This window comes from Dromiciops gliroides, chromosome 1, assembly GCF_019393635.1.
Source record: "Dromiciops gliroides isolate mDroGli1 chromosome 1, mDroGli1.pri, whole genome shotgun sequence".
In the NCBI taxonomy this organism is placed as follows: Eukaryota; Metazoa; Chordata; class Mammalia; order Microbiotheria; family Microbiotheriidae; genus Dromiciops; species Dromiciops gliroides.
The window spans coordinates 110030997-110051547 of record NC_057861.1 but is presented as its reverse complement, the minus strand read 5'-3'; the positions used below and the strand labels follow the sequence as shown (position 1 = coordinate 110051547).

General features: G+C 37.8%; 1 protein-coding gene across 1 annotated transcript in view; it reads right to left on the bottom strand.

The window, feature by feature from the left end:
* The window catches only part of ANXA13 (annexin A13), a 79250-nt gene extending 59801 nt beyond the window's left edge, over window positions 1-19449 (bottom strand). Inside the window, exon 1 of the mRNA XM_043977405.1 lies at window positions 19399-19449. Within this exon, the coding sequence (XP_043833340.1) occupies window positions 19399-19413 (15 nt within the window). The 5' untranslated portion in view covers window positions 19414-19449. The remainder of the gene's footprint in view (window positions 1-19398) is intronic.
* Window positions 19450-20551: the final 1102 nt, after the last annotated feature.

Here is a 20551-nt window from a genome sequence, read left to right as displayed (position 1 = left end):
TATCACCTCTTATGTCTAAATCATGTATCCATTTTGACCTTATTTTAGTATAAGGTGTAAGATGTTGGTCTATTCCTAATTTCTGCCATACTATCTTCCAATTTTCCCAGCAGTTTTTGTCAAATCCTGAGTTCCTATTCCAGAAGCTAGAGTCTTTGGGTTTATCAAACACTACATTACTAGTGTCATTTACTACTGCATTTCCTGAGCCTAGCCTATTCCATTGATCTACCACTCTATTTTTTAGCCAGTACCAGATAGTTTTGATGACTGCTGCTTTATAGTAAAGCTCCAGGTTTGGTACCGCTAACCCACCTTCCTGTGAATTTTTTTTTCATTATTTCCCTGGATATTCTTGATTTTTTGTTTTTCCAGATGAATTTTGTTATTATTTTTTCTAGCTGTATAAAATAATTTTTAGGTAGTCTGATTGGTATGGCACTGAATAAGTAAATTAATTTAGGCAGTATTGTCATTTTTACTATATTAGCTCTGCCTATCCATGAGCAATTGATATCTTTCCAATTATTTAGATCTGATTTGATTTGTGTGAAGAGTGTTTGGTAGTTGTGTTCGTAGAGTTCCTGGGTTTGTCTTGGCAAGTAGACTCCCAAGTATTTTATATTATCTACTGTTACTTTAAATGGAATTTCTCTTTCTATCTCTTGCTGCTGGACTTTGTTGGTCATGTATAGAAATGCTGATGATTTATGTGGATTTATTTTATATCCTGCTACTTTGCTAAAGTTGTTAATTGTTTCAAGTAATTTTTGACTTGATTCTCGAGGATTCCTTAAGTATACCATCATATCATCTGCAAAGAGTGATAGTTTTGTTTCCTCCTTGCCTATTCTAATTCCTTTAATTCCCTTCTCTTCTCTGATTGCTAAAGCTAACATTTCTAGAACAATATTAAATAATAGGGGTGATAATGGACATCCCTGTTTCACCCCTGATCTTATTGGGAAGGCCTCTAATTTATCTCCATTGCATATAATACTTGCTGATGGCTTTAGGTAGATACTGTTTATTATTCTAAGGAAAGCTCCCCCTATTCCTAAACTCTCTAGTGTTTTTATTAGGAATGGGTGCTGTACTTCTGACAGTTATTTTCATGGGCTTTGTTTGAAATTAACTGATCTAGAGAGCCAACAGGTTACATGCCAGCCTTTTGTACATTTTCTGTATTTTTCCAGGAGAGGGTGATATAGGGCCAGAATGTGTGACCTAGTTGGTCATTCCTGAAAACTCACTCTACTGTTCTAGAGTCTTGAGACATTGTGTGGCCTATCCTTTGAGAGGATGGCTCTCTGAGACCCCTGTGATATCCCAAAGGTCACTGCTTCTGTTCTGTAGTGTAAATGTAGTACTAAGTGACATAGTTTATAGTACTGAGCCTGGAGTCAGGAAGACTCATCTTTTTTTTTTTTTTTGTGAGGCTATTGGGGTTAAGTGACTTGCCCAAGGTCACACAGCTAGTAAGTGTTAAGTGTCTGAGGCCGGATTTGAACTCAGGTACTCCTGACTCCAGGGCCAGTGCTCTATCCACTGAGCCACCTAGCTGCCCCCCCCCTTTTTTTTAAGAAGACTTATCTTTGAGAGTTCAAATCCACCCTCAGATACTTAGCAGCTGTGTGACCCTGGGCAAGTCACTTAACCTTGTTTGCCTCAGTTTCCTCATATCAAAAAAATGAGCTAGAGAAGGAAATGGCAAACCACTCCAGCCAAGGAAACTGCAAATAGAATCTTGAAGAGTCAGACATGACTGGACAAAAAAAGTGCAAGTAAGGCTTTTTCAAAGTCTGAAGTGCAAATACACACACACACATATACACATATGTGTATATGAATGCTCTCCTTAAATAGTCATGCTTCTATACTTCTATACTAATCTATTCAATGTTGAGATCCTCTGTGGTCTATCAGCTGTTTGAGGGCAAGGACTGCTTTTGGTTTTGCCATTTATATCAAAACTGAAAGTATGGTACACAAGTTACTGAATCATACATTTCTAATTCAATAGATATTTTTATGTACCTATAGTTGATATGAATTCTGTGGTTATTTAGACAAGCACAAAAGACTATTCCCATGAGGTTTGTGAGACCTTTGGTAACAGATCTGTCTACAATATTTTCCAAGGTGATCAGGGAGAAAAAAAGAATCTACATGTTCTAAAATATTTATAGCAACTCTCTTTGTGGTGGCAAAGAACTGGAAAATGGGGGGATGCCCATCAATTGGAGAATAGATGAATAAGTTATAGTATATGATTGTGATGGAATACTACTGTGCCATGAGAAATGATGAGCAAGTTGATTTTCAGGTGGGAAATGGAAAGACTTGCATGAAATAATGAAGAATGAAACAAGCAGAATCAAGAGAACATTGTATATTGTAAAAGCAATACCATTAGAAGAGTAAATGTGAATGAGCAAGTATTCTAAATTTTATGGACATTCAAATCAACCACAAAGGACCTATGAAGGAAGAAGCTATCGAATTCCAGAGAAAGAAAGGTTATATGGAACTATGTATTATATAGCTTCACACGAATATCTGTGACAAATATTAGAAGTTCTCGTTTGTCCTTCATTCTCAAAGAGAACCATGACATCAGGGTGATTTAAGTGAATGAGGGCTGTGCAAGGTCACTAACCTCACTCTGTCCTCCATTTTAGAGATGGCCCAAAATATTTAAGGCAATTGGAGTTAAAATGACTTGCCCAGGGTCACACAGCTAGTAAATGACTGAGGTGAGATTTGAACTCACATCCTCTTGAATCTAGGGGCAATGCTCTATCCAATGCACCACATAGCTGCCCTGTGACAAATATTAGCCTTCTCTAGTTTGGAGTTGGAAGGTAGGGAAGGAAACAGCTTTAAAATCAAATGTCAACAAACAAAATGTTAAAAAAAAATTTTAAAGTGCTTGTTTATTGATTGAGTGAATTAGTGTTATCCTATAGTGGGAAGGGCTGCCTCCTGAGGTTGTGAGTTCCCTATTTTTGGAAGTTGGTAGTGCTAATATTATTATTTCTATTTTACCTTTGAAGAAATTAAAGCTGCCAGAATTTAAGTGACTCACTCATGTTCACACAACTGATAAGTATCTAAACCCAAACTCAAGCCAGCTCCTCTGATTCTAAATCGATATTTCACTTTTCCTCTGCTGGGCATTAAGCCATAAAAAAATTTAAGATTTAAAAAAATAAATGTGGCAGAGATTAATCTCTTGAATGTTTTTCCATAACATGGTGGGATGAAGGGAAGAACTGGGAGTCAGGAGACCTGGATTCTCATTACAATTCTGCTACAACTCAATCCTATAAGTCTTGAGCACCTAACTTCTCACTATGTCTCTGTTTCCTCTTCTGTAATATGGAAATAAAAAAATACTTGCTTTACATTCCCTCTCACCTCCCCCCCACCAGACTTTTATAAGGGTCAGATGAGATAATAAAGTTCTCTGATACTCCAAATATGTAACTTCAACATTGTTAATGCAGTCCCTCTAGTGATACCAATTACAAGCCATCCATGCCTACCCATCTTGGCTCTGCCAACTGAGATGAGAGAATAAATGTACAACTTGGAAAAAAATTTAAAATTCCTCAATTAAAAATAACAGCATAGGGGCAGCTAGGTGGCACAGTGGATAGAGCACCAGCCCTGAATTCAGGGGGACCTGAGTTCAAATCCGGCTCAGACACTTAACAATTACTAGCTGTGTGACCCTGGGCAAGTCAGTTAACCCCAATTGCCTCACCAAAACAAAACAAAACAAAACAAAAACCCCAGCATAAATGCCAATTATTATCCATGTTTAGAAATATGGAATCAGCAACTCATTCTGACTTCTTGTTCAGTAACTCTTGAATAATGGTTTTTGTTTGTTTGGTTTTTGTTGTTTGGTTTTGTTTTGTTTTTGCGGGGCAATAAGGGTTAAGTGACTTGACCAACACAGCTAGTAAGTGTCAAGTGTCTGAGGCTGGATTTGAACTCAAGTCCTTCTGAATCCAGGGCTGGCGCTTTATCCACTGCATCACTTAGTTGCCCCCTTGGATAATGTTTTGAAAATGAAAGGTGGGAGCTTTTTTCTTACTTAAACATGAGTATTTTATGATAAATGGTTTAATTGCTTTCTTTAGGAGACCTGGTATCCTTTCTTTGTGATGAGAGATTTGATAACAGCTTACTCTTTTTCATTTAAATCCGAGACCTTTTATATTTGTATCTTAGCAAAAATAAGACTGTTTATAAGTTAACTAAAACTGATACTCTTTGCAATGTGTTTATAAAATGTAAGTCTGGGGACAGTTAAGTGGCACAGCGGATAAAGCACAGGCTCTGGATTCAGGAGGACCTGAGTTCAAATTCTGCCTCAGACACTTGACACATAACTAGCTGTGTGACCCTGGGAAAGTGACTTAACCCTCATTGCCCTGCAGCAAAAAAAAAAAAAAAAAGTAAGTCTGGTGGAAATTCCAAGTTTTTAAAATCCATTTTTCATTTGGACTTTTCCATAGTGGTTGGTTGTTGTCCTTCATTCTCAAAGAGGACCAAAATGACATCACTATGTTAGAGTCCAGTTACAGTGTGTCCAACTGTGGCTGATTAAACCAAATATGAGCTCAGAATGCTCTACCACAGGTCGGGCACAAATAGTGCCTGTGAGCATTTGGGTTGGATTCTCTAAATTTGTGCATCTCACGTTTCTTTTGAGCTACTTCAATTCTGCTCTGCTCACAGAGCACAGCACCTTCTCTGATGAGGGCACACCATGATGGGTGGTCTTGTGCCAGTGTCTCCCACGTCATGCAATAAATTCCAAAGTTCTTTAGAGAAACCTTGAGAGTATCTTTACATCATCTTTTCTGACCAGAGCACTTGCCCTATGTGAGCTCTTCATGAAATAGCCTTTTAGGCAAGCATATGTTTGGCATTTGAACAACATGGCCAAGCCATAGGAGTTGCACTCTGCAGTAGAGTTTGAATGCTTGGCAGTTTAGTTCTAAACTGTCCATAATGATATATTAATCAATAGGAACATAATGATAGCTTCACATGTGCCTAACACTTTATGGTTTATAAAATACCTTACATACTCTCATCTCATTTATGCCCCATAATAACCCCATGAAGTTGAGGGTATTATTTCATAGATGAAGAGACTAAGGCTCAAAGGGTTAAATGACTCACCCGTGATTACATATCTACAAAGGTTTTGAGGCAGGATAACTGTAATGAGAACAGCTTCTCCCTTCTCAAATTCTACTGCTCCTCTTACCTGATAAGATAATGATCATAATCACTAAAGATTATATCAACTGACCAACCAATGAACTAAAAGGAAATTTACTAAACACTAACTATACGTCAGGCAGTGTGCTAAGCACTGGAGGAAAACTAAACCAAAACAATAATTAAATAGTTATGTCCCTCAAGGAGCTTGATTCAATTAGGAGAGAAAACATGTACACATACAAAATAAATTCAAGGCAGGTAATTTGGCGGGGGGAGAGGGGAAGACACCAGCACTTGAGGAGAATCATGAAAGGCTGAGATTTAAACTGAATTTTGAAGAGAACTAGTTCTAAGTGGCAGAAAGGAGAGAGTGTATTCCAGACACGGAGAACAGTGGGCAAAGGGATGGAACCAGAAAATGGAATGTTGGGTGTAGAATAACAAAAAAGGCCAATTAGTTGAACCTAAGAGTGTGTGAATGGGAGTACTGAATATAAAATAAGACTGGAAAGGTAGGTTGGAGCTGGGTTTTAAAGGATTTTCAGTGCTATAATAATAGCAACAATAGAAGTGATGAGGATAGATAGGAGAGATGATGTGGAAGTAGAATTGACAAGAAAAGGGACAGCTAGGTGGCACAATGAATAAAGCACCGGCCCTGCACTTGACACTTACTAGCTGTGTGACCTTGGGCAAGACACTTGGTCCTCATTGCCCAAAAGGGTAAAAAAAATAATTGACAAGGAATGTTAACAGACTGAACATATGGGGGTAAGGGAGAGTGAGGAACATGAGATGATTCCAAGGTTGAAAGTGTGAATGCCTAGGAGCATGATGGCACCCTAGACAGAAAGAGGAGTGAGTTTGGGGAGATTCATTCATTCATTCAAGTGGCACTTAAAGCAGACAGACAGGATGAACTGTGTTGGGAAACTGACTCTACTCATCACTGGAAGGTGAACCTAGGAAACCACAAGAGGGGACAGGAACTTTTTGAGACTTATTTAATCTTTTTTTTTTTTTTTGCAAGGCAATGAGGGTTAAGTGACTTACCCAGGGTCACACAGCTAGTAACTTTCAAGAGTCTGAGGCCAGATTTGAACTCAGGTCCTCTTGAATCCAGGGCCAGTGCTTTATCCACTGTACCACCTAGCTACCTCCTGAGACTTATTGAATCTTAAAGGCAATTTTCCTGTTCCTGTGCTTGCTACTGGGGATGGTGGAGGATGGACAAAATGACAGTTGAATGGGTAAATAAAGACCAGCCCATGTACTTATCTTCAGCTTCTGGAAGACTAATTAAGATTTACAGATCTTGGCAACAGGTCCCATCACTTCCTGGTAAATAGAAGGAGAATACATAGCTGCAGTGTCAGATTTTTATATTCTTGGGCTCAAAGATCACTGCAGATGATGAATTCAGCCATGAAATGAAAAGATGCTTGCTCCTTAGAAGGAAAGTTATGGCAAGTCCGAACAGCATACCAAAAAGCCAGTAGCAACGTATAGCTGTGAGAGCTGGACTGTGAGAAAAACTGAGCACTATGGAATCAACAATTTCAAATTGCGGAGCTAGAGAAGAATTTTGAGAGTCCCTTGGACAGCAAGGAAGTCAAATTAATCAATATTTAAAGAAATTATTTCTGGTTATTCACTGGAAGGTTCAATACTGAAATTGAAGCTTAAATACTTCGGCCACATAATGAAAAGATGGAACTCATTGGAAAAGACCCTTATGTTGGGAAATATTGAAGGGAAAAGGAGAAAGGGACTGCAGAGGATGAGATGGATAGATCGTGTCATGGAAACATGAACATGAATGAACTTGGACAAACTTCAGAAGATAGTGGAGGATAGAAGGGCCTGGCATACTGTGGTCCAAGGAGTCATGAGAGACATGGAGTCCATCGTGATGTGACTGAACAACATCTTTTAAAAGAATTTATTTGTCCTGATGGCAACTAGAAATGAGAGCTGGGAAACTTTTGGTGATGGAGAGCAAAAAGGCAATATCTGGATCACCAATGGGGTGACACTTGTGTGTCTGCTGGATATGAAGTGGACCTTTCTAATGAAATGGATAAATGTTGATTGGTTCTGACACATGTTGACCTGGAGCAATCTCATAAGAAAAGCTGTAACAAGCTGCTTGAGTGGGTTACTGTCCCTGCAGATGGCAGCAACAAATCAGCAAAGAAACAGCAAATGGCTTCAGAGGAAGGGAGCCATGGAAGAGGGCAGAGTTACAATGGGACAATAGCACATAGGCAGAGTGGGGTGAGAGTAGCAGCAGAAAGTTGAATTCCAGACCATGGCAAGATAACTGAGAAAGGTGGACCCCACCCCCCACCCCTGCCAAAGCAACAAGCCTTAGACTTTTTCTTGAAGCCAGAGCTGAGAGGCACCTCCTCCTCCCCCTCATAACTATAATGTGCCTTTCTTTCTCTTTTAGGAGAATTTGAGTTTTATAGGGAGTGTCCTCTAGAACCACCCACTAGGGAAGTTTATAGAATATTGTACCCTTTGATGGAGGGAAGCTGAGAATGACTCAGCTGTGGCTTCTCTCTGTTATTTGCTTTTCTATTTTGTTCCATTTAAATGCTTTGCTATTTGATTTATATTTCCAGACTGGTCTTTTGGTAGAGAATGAATTGGGTGGAGGTTTAGGATTATACAGTAATCGATTGAGGGCTAGAGGCAATCTTAGCACATTTGTGTCAAACAAATAGAAACAGGGCTGAATATTGACTTAGAGAACCACATAGTAGCATTATCTATGTTCTGTAGTATTTTTATTTTGTTCAATAATTCCCAATTATATTTTAATCTGGTTTGGGAGTGATCAATAATTCTAACCCACTCAATTTGCGGATGAGGAAACTGAGGTCCAGAGAGAGGTTAAGCGACTTGTTCAGGTAGTAAATAGCAAGGCTAGCTATGTCTCACAAGTTCAGCAGTCCAAGTTCAGACCTCTTTCTTCTCTACTACGTAGCCTTGAAAATTAAGATTACTAAAACAACGACCAACAACAACAACAAAAATGAACCACTGAAACTGACCTTGTTAGGCAGGTTGCCTTTGGAATCCCAGGTGGAATCATAGCTTCCCTGCTATCCTTTTTAGCACTTGTTCATTATCCTGCAATTACTAGTTCATCTCAGTCTCAGCCCCATAGAAGAAGGGATCTTAATACCATCGTTACTGAGATGCAGTTTTAAGTGTTGCTTTGTTTCCAATAGGATTTTATTTACCAATATACTTTGGTCACCTCTTCCAAAGTTAGGGCTTTGTTGTTTTGTAAATCATTCGATAAACTAAGTGATGGACCAAACTGAGACTTTTCAGTTTTGCTTATTATATGCTGCCATATACATATTAGTATTTTATATGTTAGTATGTCAAGGATTCATGAGTGATGTTATTCCTTCCTTTGATGAAGATTATAATGCACCCATATTTTGGTAGATACTCTTCATGCATTGTTGTGACCAAAAATAAAACCCCTCACCTGGTGGCCAAGCCTGTGGTGACATGAAAATTCTCTGAATGTAGCAAGCCAAGCCGTTGGACAACAGAAATAGAATCTATCTCTGGACAAGTATACCCATGCCTTTTTAATTTGGCTGAATGTTCTAAGGTATAAACTCTATTGGCAGAGTCTTCAAATACCCAGAATCATCTCAGCACTAAATGGGGTATAGAAGTAGGATTCTAATGGAATCTAGTATGTCAACCTTTTAAGATTAAAACAATATTTTCCCCAAATTGTAGTTAATATATCTAGCTATCTACCTACTGAGGCCCACTCCATACCACATTTCTGCAGTTAATAACAGATTTATGTCCTGCAGGGGATGGGGAATGGAGAGATTCTTTGCTGCCCTTCAGTTGTTCCTCCTGATATTAGTACAAAGAACTTTAGTCAACTTGTAATATGTGGTCTAAAAGTCAGAGGTATAAGACAAACTCATCAGAAGTAAAGAGCCTAGAAAACATGAATTGCTGTAATTATCCCCAACAGAAGACCACTAGCAGACAATACAGTTTTGCCCTAATTAGTTTAATAAAACATCTGGAGTACAGATCTGAAATGTAAAAGGAAGAGAATAAGTAGAGAAAGAGAATGATGTGAGATCATTCCAAGGAAGTAAGAGACCTCTCATCAACTTCTTTGTTTGGAGTATGGCTCATGAAGGGTATCAAGCACAACCCAGCTCAATTTCTATAATGTTTCTCAATTTCCCCATTCATAGAGGTATTTAAGCATTGCATTCTGAGGGAGGTTTTTTTTTTTTGACTGCTAAGTTGCCGGAGAGCAACATTAATTGCAGAGAAACAAGATTCTACAGCCCATGATAAATGAATGTCTGCTTCACTGGGTTCCTCAGATTGAACTGGGAGTTTAAAGACCTCAGGAGAGTGTTTTATAGCCAAGTAACCAATCACTGCTTCTTCTCATCAGCAAAATTGGATTTTGGATAGAGGTTGGGAGAATGGGGAAAGAGTTTTTTTATCTTTAGCAGTGAAAGTAGCTGTGTCCATTAGTGTTATGAAGAAAGAAATACTACTTAGCTTAGGAAATAATAATCCATTTCTTTTTGATGTTGCCAAAGAAAGTCTTTTGGCAACTTAGTGTGAGTATAAACATGGGATTAATTATACGTGAAAGGAAGTGGCTAATGTGCTCTAGAATTCCCAAGAGTTGAGGGTGAGTGGGCAGAGGGTATCGAACAGAGGAAGCCTGGGGGATGGAGGTGGGCTGACAAATAGCATTAAATAGTGCTATGTGGTCAGAGAGAGCTGATGAGAACAGAGGAGCAGGTATCAATTTACTGAAAAGGAATAATAGTACTTAATTTACTGTGAGCCAATTAATGACTCAATCAGGATTAAAAACAATGAACTTCATTTCTCCCCCTTGCTAGGGTAGCTTAGGCCTGCTTGCTCTATACCCAGAGTCCTAGCGGTTCTTTCCCAGTGTCTTTTCTCTTTCCCATTCCTATAACAACTACATTAATTAAGCCCATCAGCACCTCAGGCCACATTATTTTGGTGACCTTCTAGAAGTAGAGCAACATCTGGTTGAGATTCAGACAACCTGGCTCTAAATCCCAACTTCTCACTTACTACCCATATGAACTAGACAAACCGATTCACTTTTCTAAGATTCAGTTTCCTTATTTATTAAATGAACCATTTATTTTCTGTTTCTATTCCAATCTATCCTTTTGAAATCCCTCCCAGTACTAGGTAATAGCTGACTTTTATTGAGTGCTTTAAAGTTTTGCAAAACATTTTACATATATCATCTCACTTGAGTTTCACAACCATCCTGTGAGATAAATATTATTTATGCCTATTTTTACATATCAGGAAATTGGGAACCAGAGAGGCTGAAAGATTTGCCCCAGGTTGCTGACCTAGAAAATATTAAGGGCAAGATTTAAACCCAAGTATTTTTTTCTTTTTTCTTTTTTTGGTGAGGCAATTGGGGTTAAGTGACTTGCCCAGGGTCACATAGCTAGTAAGTGTCAAGTGTCTGAGGACGGATTTGAACTCAGGTCCTCCTGACTCCAGGGCCAGTACTCTATCCACTGCACAACCCAGCTGCCCCAAACCCAGGTATTTCTGACTCCAAGCCCATCATTTTTTTTCACTATACTTTGTCACCAAGAATTTGCCTTTCCTAAAAGGGTACTTTCATCCTGTTACTTCCTTATCAAAAGCCTGTACTGTTTTGAGTCAGCATACAACATAAAGTCCAAGTCAAAGACTTCCCTAATCTAACCGCACCCTACCTATCCCACTTTAAAAGAAAAATCTAGGCCAGTGATTTTATCAGTGTAGGAAGCTTGCCCAGGGTCACATAACTAGTAAGTGCCTGAGGGCAGATTTGAACTCAGGTCCTACTGACTCTAGCCACTGTGCCACCTTAACTGTACCTGGATTGCCTTTCTTAATCCCAACACTAAGCACAGTACCTGACCCATAGTTGGGGCTTAATACAATTATTTTAAAGTACACAGACAAAAGATAAGATCAGAAAAGGCAAAAAGTGACTTATTTTGCTAAAGCTTAAAATTTTCCTTGAAAATATAAATAGTTTATATGATTTCATTCTTAATTTTGTTTCTAAGATTGTTAAGTTTATACTGATAGCTCATTGCTTTTCAAATATTTGTAATCTTGTTCGTGACAGAAAACAAACACACATGAAACAATTAGATAGCAATACACGACAGTATATATTTAAGGGATAAAGCGTGTGTTTCAGAATAGAAGCTGCAATGGGAATTCAGAAAAAAAAGATAGTTTTAGTGCTCTAAGGTTAACAAAGGACTTTCCTCAGAACAACCCTTGGAGCTAGAACAAGTATTCTTATAATCTCCATTTTAGACATGAGGCAAACAAGGTTCCAAGAAGTTAAGCAATCCTTCAACGAGCATTAGAAGTGTCAGGTACTGTGGTAGGTTCTGGAAATCCAAAATCCAAAAGATAAAACAGTCCCTGCTCTCCAGGAACATACATTCAAATTTGGCAAGCTAAAGAGCAGTCAAGCAGCCAGACTCAGGTTTCTTCTTCCTCCATGGCTATCACTGTTGCTTTGTATTCATTACTTCTGAGCCTTGGAGGGTGGGTGGCATTTGGATGAGTTAAGTTCAGCCTGCCTAGAATGGAGGGCTCATGTTTGGGAACACAAGGAGATAAGGGAGCATTTCAAGTGACACTAGATTATATCATCTTGAAAAATGATAAGTTATGATCATATTTTCTAAAGGCCACATCCTTTATAATCCTTAGGAAGATTGGTCTTCCTGTGATTCTTGTGGATCTCTGTCGACTTGTATGTTTTGTAGTATTGTTTTAATGGGATTCTAATGACTGAATAGTCTTCTAGCTAAGAGAGGTGTGCCTCTCACTAGGGAATGAGCTTCCTTCATTAGAGGTTTTGAAAATCTACTAAATGTCAATTATTTTCATTGCATCCCCTGCCCCCAACAAACTGAGTGCTTGAATTTTTTCTAAGTTGAATATAATTATATTTCTTGGTTGGCCAGATAATCAGTATGTAAGAGATGCCCTGGGATTTGGTTGACACATTTAAAAGGGCATTATAACTCTTCTAGACCATTAAGGCACTATTTGGGTCATTGGAAAACAGTGAATAATGCTTTAGTGCACTCAAAGAGTTAATGCTATTCACAGAATCACTTAAGGGCTGCTACGGGGTCACATTTCATTCATGAGTCTGACATTTCTTCCAAAAAATGAGGATTTGTACTAATTGATCTCCAAGGTCCCTTCTGGCTCCAAACCCTATGGTCCTATTGTGACTTAATTCTATTGGTACTTGCCCCTACCTTTACCTTAGCAACTAGCTTGACAAATGGATGTTGAATTGAATTGAATAATAATGGTCTAGGCACTACTATTCCATTACAACTATTACTCCCATTAGCTAGTGTTTATACAGCATATAGTGCTAGAATGTATTTATATAGTATATAGTGCTAGAATTAAGGTTTTCCAGTCTTTTACAAATATTATCTCATTTGATCCTCATAACAACCCTAGGAGGTAGGCACTATGATTATCCCCATCTACAGATGAGGAAACAGAGGCACAAAAGAAGTTAAGTGACTTGCCCAGGGTCACTTAGCTAGTAAGTATCTGAGGCCAGATTTGAAGCAAGGTCTCCCTAACTCCAGGTATAGTACTCTAGCTACTGTGTCACCTAGCTACCTAGACCTGAACTTGACTTGACATGGGACTCCTACTACCATGGTACTGAGTATGGCTACCCTACTTAAGTAATTATCCTACACCATTAAAAAGCAATTATGTAAATTTGATTTAGTTCCCCATATATTTTAGAAATGAGGCCTTTATCAGAAGTGCTGGCCATAAAAATTGTTTCCCAGCTTTCTGCATCTCTTCTAATTTTGGATGCATTGCTTCTGTTTGTACAAAACATTTTCAATTTAATGTAATCAAAATCATCCATTTTGCATTTCATTATATTCTCTATCTCTTGTTTGGTCATAAACTGTTCTCCTTTCCAAAGATCTGAAAGGTAGACTATTCCTTCTTCTCCTAATTTACCTACGGTATCACCACTTATGTCTAAATCATGTACCCATTTTGACCTTATTTTAGTATAAGGTATAAGATTTTGCTATGGCTAATTTCTGCCATACTATCTTCCAGTTTTCCCAGCAGTTTTTGTCAAATACTGAGTTACTATCCCAGAAGCTGGAGTCTTTGGGTTTATCAAACAGTACATTACTAATGTCATTTACTACTGTGTCTCCTGTGCCTAGCCTATTCCACTGATCCTCTACTCTATTTCTTAGCCAGTACCAGATAGTTTTGATGACTGCTGCTTTATAATAGAACTTCAGATTTGGTACAGTTAACCCACCTTTCTGTGCATTTTTATAAGAATCCAAGTCATTCCCCAATTGAGAAATGGTCAAAGGATATGAATAGGCAGTTTTCTGATGAAGAAATCAAAGCTATCTATTCCCATATGAAAAATGCTCTAAATCACTATTGATTAGAGAGGTGCAAATTAAAACAATTCTGAGGTACCACCTTATGCCTCTCAGATAGGCTAATATGACAAAAAAGGAAAATAATAAATGTTGGAGAAGCTGTGAAAAAAATGAAACAGTAATGCATTGTTGGTGGAGCTGTGAACTGATCCAACCATTCTGGAGAGCAATTTGGAATTATAGCCAAAGGGCTATAAAGCTGTGCATACCCTTTGACCCAGCAATCCCACTTTTGGGTCTTTTTCCCAAAGAGATCATGGAAAAGGGAAAAGAACCCACATGTACAAAAATATTTATAGCTGCTCTTCTTGTGGTGGCAAAGAATTGGAAATTGAGGGGATGCCCATCAATTGGGGAATGGCTGAACAAGTTGTGGTAAATGAATGTAATAGGATTCTACTGTGTTGTAAGAAATGATGAGCAGGAGAAGTTCAGGGAAACCTGGAAAGACTTGCATGAACTGATGATGAGTGAGATGAGCAGAACCAGGAAAACATTGTACACAGTATCATCAACATTATGTGTTGATCAACTGTGATAGACTAGATTCTTCTCACCAATCCAACAGTATAAGAAAGTTCCAAAGGACTCATGATGGAAAAGGCTCTCCAAATCCAGAAGAAAAAAAAGGAACTGTGTAATATGGACGTTGATTGGACCATACTATTTCTTTTGTTTTTGGTACTGTTGTTTTTCTTTTTTGAGGGTTTTCCTTTTTGCTTTGATTCTTCTCGTATAACATGACTAATGCAGAAATATGTTTAATGTTATCACACACACACACACATATATGTATGTATGTATAACCTATATCAGATTACTTGCTGTCTAGGGGAGGGGAGGGAAGGAGAAAATTTTGAAATTGGAAATCTTATCTAAACAAATGTTGAAAACTAAAATAAATAAATAAATAAATTTTATAAAGCAATTATGTAAATAGCTTATTCTTAATTTGTACATAGATTTTTTTTTTGTTTTAATTCAACTACCTGTAAGAATCTATAAGCATCTGGCATTTTATCAGAGAATAGATTTACAGGCAAATATATTTGTTGGAAATGTCATGAATCCGATCAAGAGGGCTTTAAATTGAAAAGAAAGGAGAAGTAAACTGTTCATGTAGTTCTGATGATTCAACAACATGGACAAGAGCAGGAATAACAAAGTCAGAATAACAGAAGGGAAGACCAAAATTTTATGGGAGGCAAAATTCAAGAAAAGAGCCAGCGATAAAATGAATGGCCTCAGATATCCCTATACAAGTGTACAATGTATGAATAATGGACAGGATCAAGTAGATATCCTGAAGCAAAGAATTATATTTGATTTCCTAGGCATTCCTGAGACTTGGTGGGATAGTAATAGCTTTCATAAACCCTTGTAGATGTATTTATTTGATCCTAACAGCAACCCTGTAAGGCAGGTGCTATTATTATTCTAATGTTATAGGTGAGGAAATTGAGAGCGGTTAAGTGACTTCCCCAGGATCACACAGGATTCCAATTTTGGTCTTCTGACTCACTACACTAGACAGTTAGGTGGCGCAGTGGATAGAATGCTGGGTTTGGAGTCAGGTAGACTCATATTCATAAGTTCAAATCTGGCTTCAGACACTTAATAACTGTGTGACACTGGGCAAGTCACTCCTGTTTGCTCAGTTTCCTCATCTGTAAAATGAGCTGGAGAAGAAAATGGCAAACCACTCTATCTTTGCCAAGCAAACCCCAAATGAGGTAACAAAGAGTCAGACACAATACAGTCAAATATGTTATATTATATTATAGGTAATAAAATATGTCAAATATATTATATGTTATATGACTAGCAAATATATTGTTATTGCACATATAAAACTTTTATTATATGTTATATAATATACAGTGTGTAATATACAATATACTATATATAAACATAGATATAATTATGGAGCTAAAGTGCTATGATGACTTCAGTGGGAGACCTGGAGTCAAAAAGACCTGGGTTCAAATACTATCTCAAACACTTGGCTGCTATGTGACCCTGAGGAAGTCATTTAACTTCTCAGACTTAGTTTCCACATCTGTAAAATGAAGATAAGAATAGTACCTGCCTGGCAGGGTCATTGTGAGGGTCAAGCAAGATAATATACATAAAATGCCTTTGCTAACCATAAAGCACTATATTGTGCTAACTATTAATATTATTTTTTCATCATTGCTTTATGTCTTCAAAAGTTATTAGTGATGAGAAAACTCCAAGGCCAAAAATGCTTAAGACTTGGAAGAAACTTTAAAGTTTGTTGCCTCAGCTTTTGTTCCATGGAAGCTTAATAAGACAGTATTTTTTTTTTGTTGTTGGGCAATGGGGGTTAAGTGACTTGTCCAGGGTCACACAGCTAGTAAGTGTCAAGTGTCTGAGGCTGGATTTGAATTCAGGTACTCCTGAATCCAGGGCTGGTGCTTTATTCACTGTGCCACCTAGCTGCCCCAAGACAGTACTTTTAAAAATATGATATTCAGGCAGATCATAGCCTATCTCTTGTGACCTTGAGCAAGTCATTTGACTTGCATGAGCCTCAGATACCTAAGACTTCTCTACCCAATTATAGAAGGCTTGAGATCTTCCAGGTGATGGGAGCTCCCACACTTCTGAAACCACAGATCCTTGACGAGCAGGCAATATTGCATTGTCTTTAAGGTTCTCCTCTTTCACATTCTCACCTATCCACTTTTCATCCATTACTCACTTCCTTGGCTATTTTGTATTATGTCTCTGATAGACTCAATGTGATTTGATTTGGGTGATATGATTATAAAGATCTTAGTATCACAGGATGTCAAAATTAGAAGGGAACTGAGAGATCAGCTAGTCCAATACTCCCATTTACAGATGAAGAAACTGAGGCCCACACACATAAACTGACTTGACCATGTCATACAGCCAATTAGAAGCAGAATTGAGATCATAGTTCTTCATACTGCCAATTCAGTATTCTTTTCACTGTATACCACATTGTTCCTAGAAAACCATAGTCTATCATCCATAAAACAACCATTCTAAGCTCTTGGAGGAAAGTGTCCATTAGCAATGTAATATTATAATAGACATCACTGAAACAACATAGTTTATCGTATATCAATATGTGCAAGCAAGGGTATTCTCTGGGGCCAGGGTTCCCAAACTGGTGTACATCTATCTCAAGGAGTATGAGAAACTTGTCAAGGGGGTAGAGGGAATATTTGGTAAATAACCATATTATCTGATTGAAATTAATCTATATTGTATTTATTATGTTCATATATATTTTCTCTTATATTGAACAGAGAGATATAAGGTTTTCCTTCTGTGAATATGTATGGTAAACTATAGAATTTATTTCCATTCATAAGAAATAGAGGACAGAGGAAGGTTTACTGAAAGACAAGGAGTATGGGGACTGAAAGACATCAGGAACCCTTATTCTATGGCCCAAGTTACAGGATATAACTGGAAGATGCTGGGCTATAAAAGGTCTCCAGATAGGCTCTTCCTTGGGGGAAGGAATACAAAGAATGCTTACTGGTTGCTGGCTCCCTGGCCGCTGGCTCTCTGGTTGTTGGCTCCCTGACTGCTGGTTCAGGGGCTGAACTGGTGATGTTGATGGGGTTTTCCCTTTGGATACTTGCTGACTGCCCTCTGAAAGGTGGTAAGACTGACTCTGAGGATCCAAATAAAGACAAAAAAATGCTCAAAGACTAGCCAAACTGTGTGACTTCTGAAAGACTGAAAACAAATCACAACAGGCTAACTATGCTAATAAATAAATGAAATTTTCCCCAAGGCCCCATATCTTTGAAGAATTATTCCTAGAAGTGGACCTTAGTATCTCCTAATGGTAACCTACAAACCACCATTCATTATCTTGGATCACTTCCCAACAAAACCTGTCTTCCTTTAGCTTATTAAATAATGCCTCTTTGAAGACAGTATCTTTCAGCCTGGAAGCCTGAAAATTCCTGAGCAAATATGGTGCAGCTAGGTGGTACTATGAATAGAGTGCCTGACTTGGAGTCAGGAAGACCTTTGTTCAAATCCAGTCTCAGACAATTACTAATAGTGTGCCCTCTGGTAAATCGGTTAATCTCTGTCAGCCTTAGCTTTCTCAACTGTAAAATGTGGCTAATAACAGTGCCTACCTCACAGAGTTATTGTGAGGATCAAATAACATAATGTTTATAAAGTGTCTGGTGCATAGTAGGTGCTATATAAATGCTTATTCCCTTCCTTTCCCTAGCAGAAACAATAACAACAAAAAAAATGTAAGGAATGCCATAGTTAGCACATAGATAAGGCACTTCTGGATTAGCTTCAGGGCATGTATATAAACTTTTTTATATTCTTTAAATCCTCCCTCTTCAACATCACTGGTAATGTCAGGCAAACCCAATCAACCTCAAGGATTTATTTATTTATACATACAATTCATCAAAACAAGGAGATCCTGTATTCATTTTTCATAACGTCCATATAAGGTCAAGGAATACCAAATGCTAATCCTATTAACGAGAATCTAAGCCCAAAGTAAAACATTTGCTCTACTAACTGGGTACTCCCATACATATTTGATGCTAGGTTCATGAAATTACTGGATGACTGTTTTTCCCTTTACACGCATATTGTATGGTGTTTTGTTTAGACAGAACCATAGCCAGCACTTCTATCCTGCTATCTGATTGGCACATTTATATAAGGAACTGAACTTTCTCCTCAAGCAAGACAACTGTGGAACTAATGCTTTGAGCAATTCTCTGAGAAGTAGCAAAAAGGACTTCATTTATTCACTCATCCAAATATTGATTGCATACCTATTATAGATAAGACCCATTGGTCTATTTTCTTGCTTTCTTAAAATGTATTGTTTTCTTTGTTGCTTGCTTAGGATACATTATTATTTCTGACCTAATTAACTTATTTCTATTCAAAGAAATGCCCAGCATGTGTTAAAATTTTGGTATTATCATAGTTGAAGTGAATAAGAAGTCTCATTTGGCCATGGGGAGGAAAAAGTTTTGTATAAGTCAATTCAGATTTCAGATTGTAAATTTGTATCATCATATACATTAATTTTTTTCATAAAAGTATTTTATTATTTTCCAGTTACATGTAGAGATAGTTTTCAACATTTGTTTTTATAAGATTTCTAGTTTCAAATTTTTCTCCCTCCTTCCCCTCCCTGCCCCTTCCCCAAGACAGCCAGCAATCTGATATAGGTTATATATGTACAATCACATTAAACATATTTCTGCATTAGTCATGCCATGAAAGAAGAACCAGAGCAAAAAGGAAAAACTTAAAAAAAAGAAAGACAAAAAATAGAAATAGTATGGTTCGATCTGCATTTAGATTCCATAGTTCTTTGTTTCTGGATTTGGAGAGCATTTTCCATCATGAGTCCTTTGGAACTATCTTGGACCATTGTATTGCTAAGAAGAGTCAAGTTTATTACAGCTGATCAACACACAATGTTGTTGATACTGCATCACATGTGTTTATTAAATTCATATGCATTCTCATCCCATGCATGGCAAAATTAAAGTTTGATTTCTATGTTGGTTTCCCCAGTGGAAAGACTACTTACATGGCGATTGCCCATTTTGTAGATTTCTTCAATGACAACGACAAAGGTGCTGTGTAGGTCGCTAATATGATAGTGGTAGGAGTGGTGAAGGTTTATAACATCTCTCCAGGGCTTGGGATAGTTCCTCTCAGGTTAATAAGTAACTTTTGGAATTTAATTTGAATTGTTGATAGGAAGAGGGATTTTCTCCTCTGAACATGCAGTTTTTCTTTTTGATGCATAGCAACAGCATTTCAACAATAACTATTTGAGAACTTAGAATGGCCAAGTGACCTTGGTCAGAAGCCTCATTTAAATTAAATATTATGTCAGTTGATAAAATATGAAGGATTCCCAAAACGATTACCTCATTAATAACTACAGGGGGGTGGATCAAACGAACCTCTCCTCCATCTTGCTGAATTTTTTAAAAAATCATTTTATTTTTTAGTTTGATTTAGTAAGGCCTCAATTTCTTCAACTACAAAATAAAGAGTTGGATTAGGTGACTTCTGAGATGTCTTCTAACTCTAAATCTATGATCCTATGCAAGAATCAGCATTGGCCTGTCTGGTAGGAAGGCTTTTGGTGTTGGTTAGCTGTTTTAGTCTTTTCTGATTCTTTGTGACCCCCTTTGGGGTTTCCTTGGCAAAGATACTGGAGTGCTTTGCCATTTTCTTCTCTGACTCATTTTACAGAGGAGCAAGTTGGGGCAAACTGAAGCAACTTGCCCAAGGTCACACAGCTAGTGTCTGAGGCTGGATTTGAATTCAGATCTTCCTGACTCCAGACTTCCTGACCTGACACTATCCGTTGTGCCATCCAGCCGCTCCCATTCTGTAAGAATTCTGTATTTTTCTCATCTTCTTTAATGTCAGGGATATTCCCTTAAGGTTATCTTCAATTTATCCTGTTCACATATTGTCTCACTTATTAGAATGTGGGCTCCTCGAGGGGAGAGGCTATGTTTTGCTTTTCTTTTTGTCTCTAGTTCCTAGTACAGTGCTTGGCATGTAATAGGTGCTTAATAAATGCTTGTTTTTGCTGTTGCTGTTACTTACAAGAGATTCAAAGCAAGGCAAGAACACAGTACCTATCTCCAAAAGGCTTATATTCTATCGGGGGGAACAACCTGTCAAAAACTATGTGCATGAAAGATGGTAGACAGTGTTAA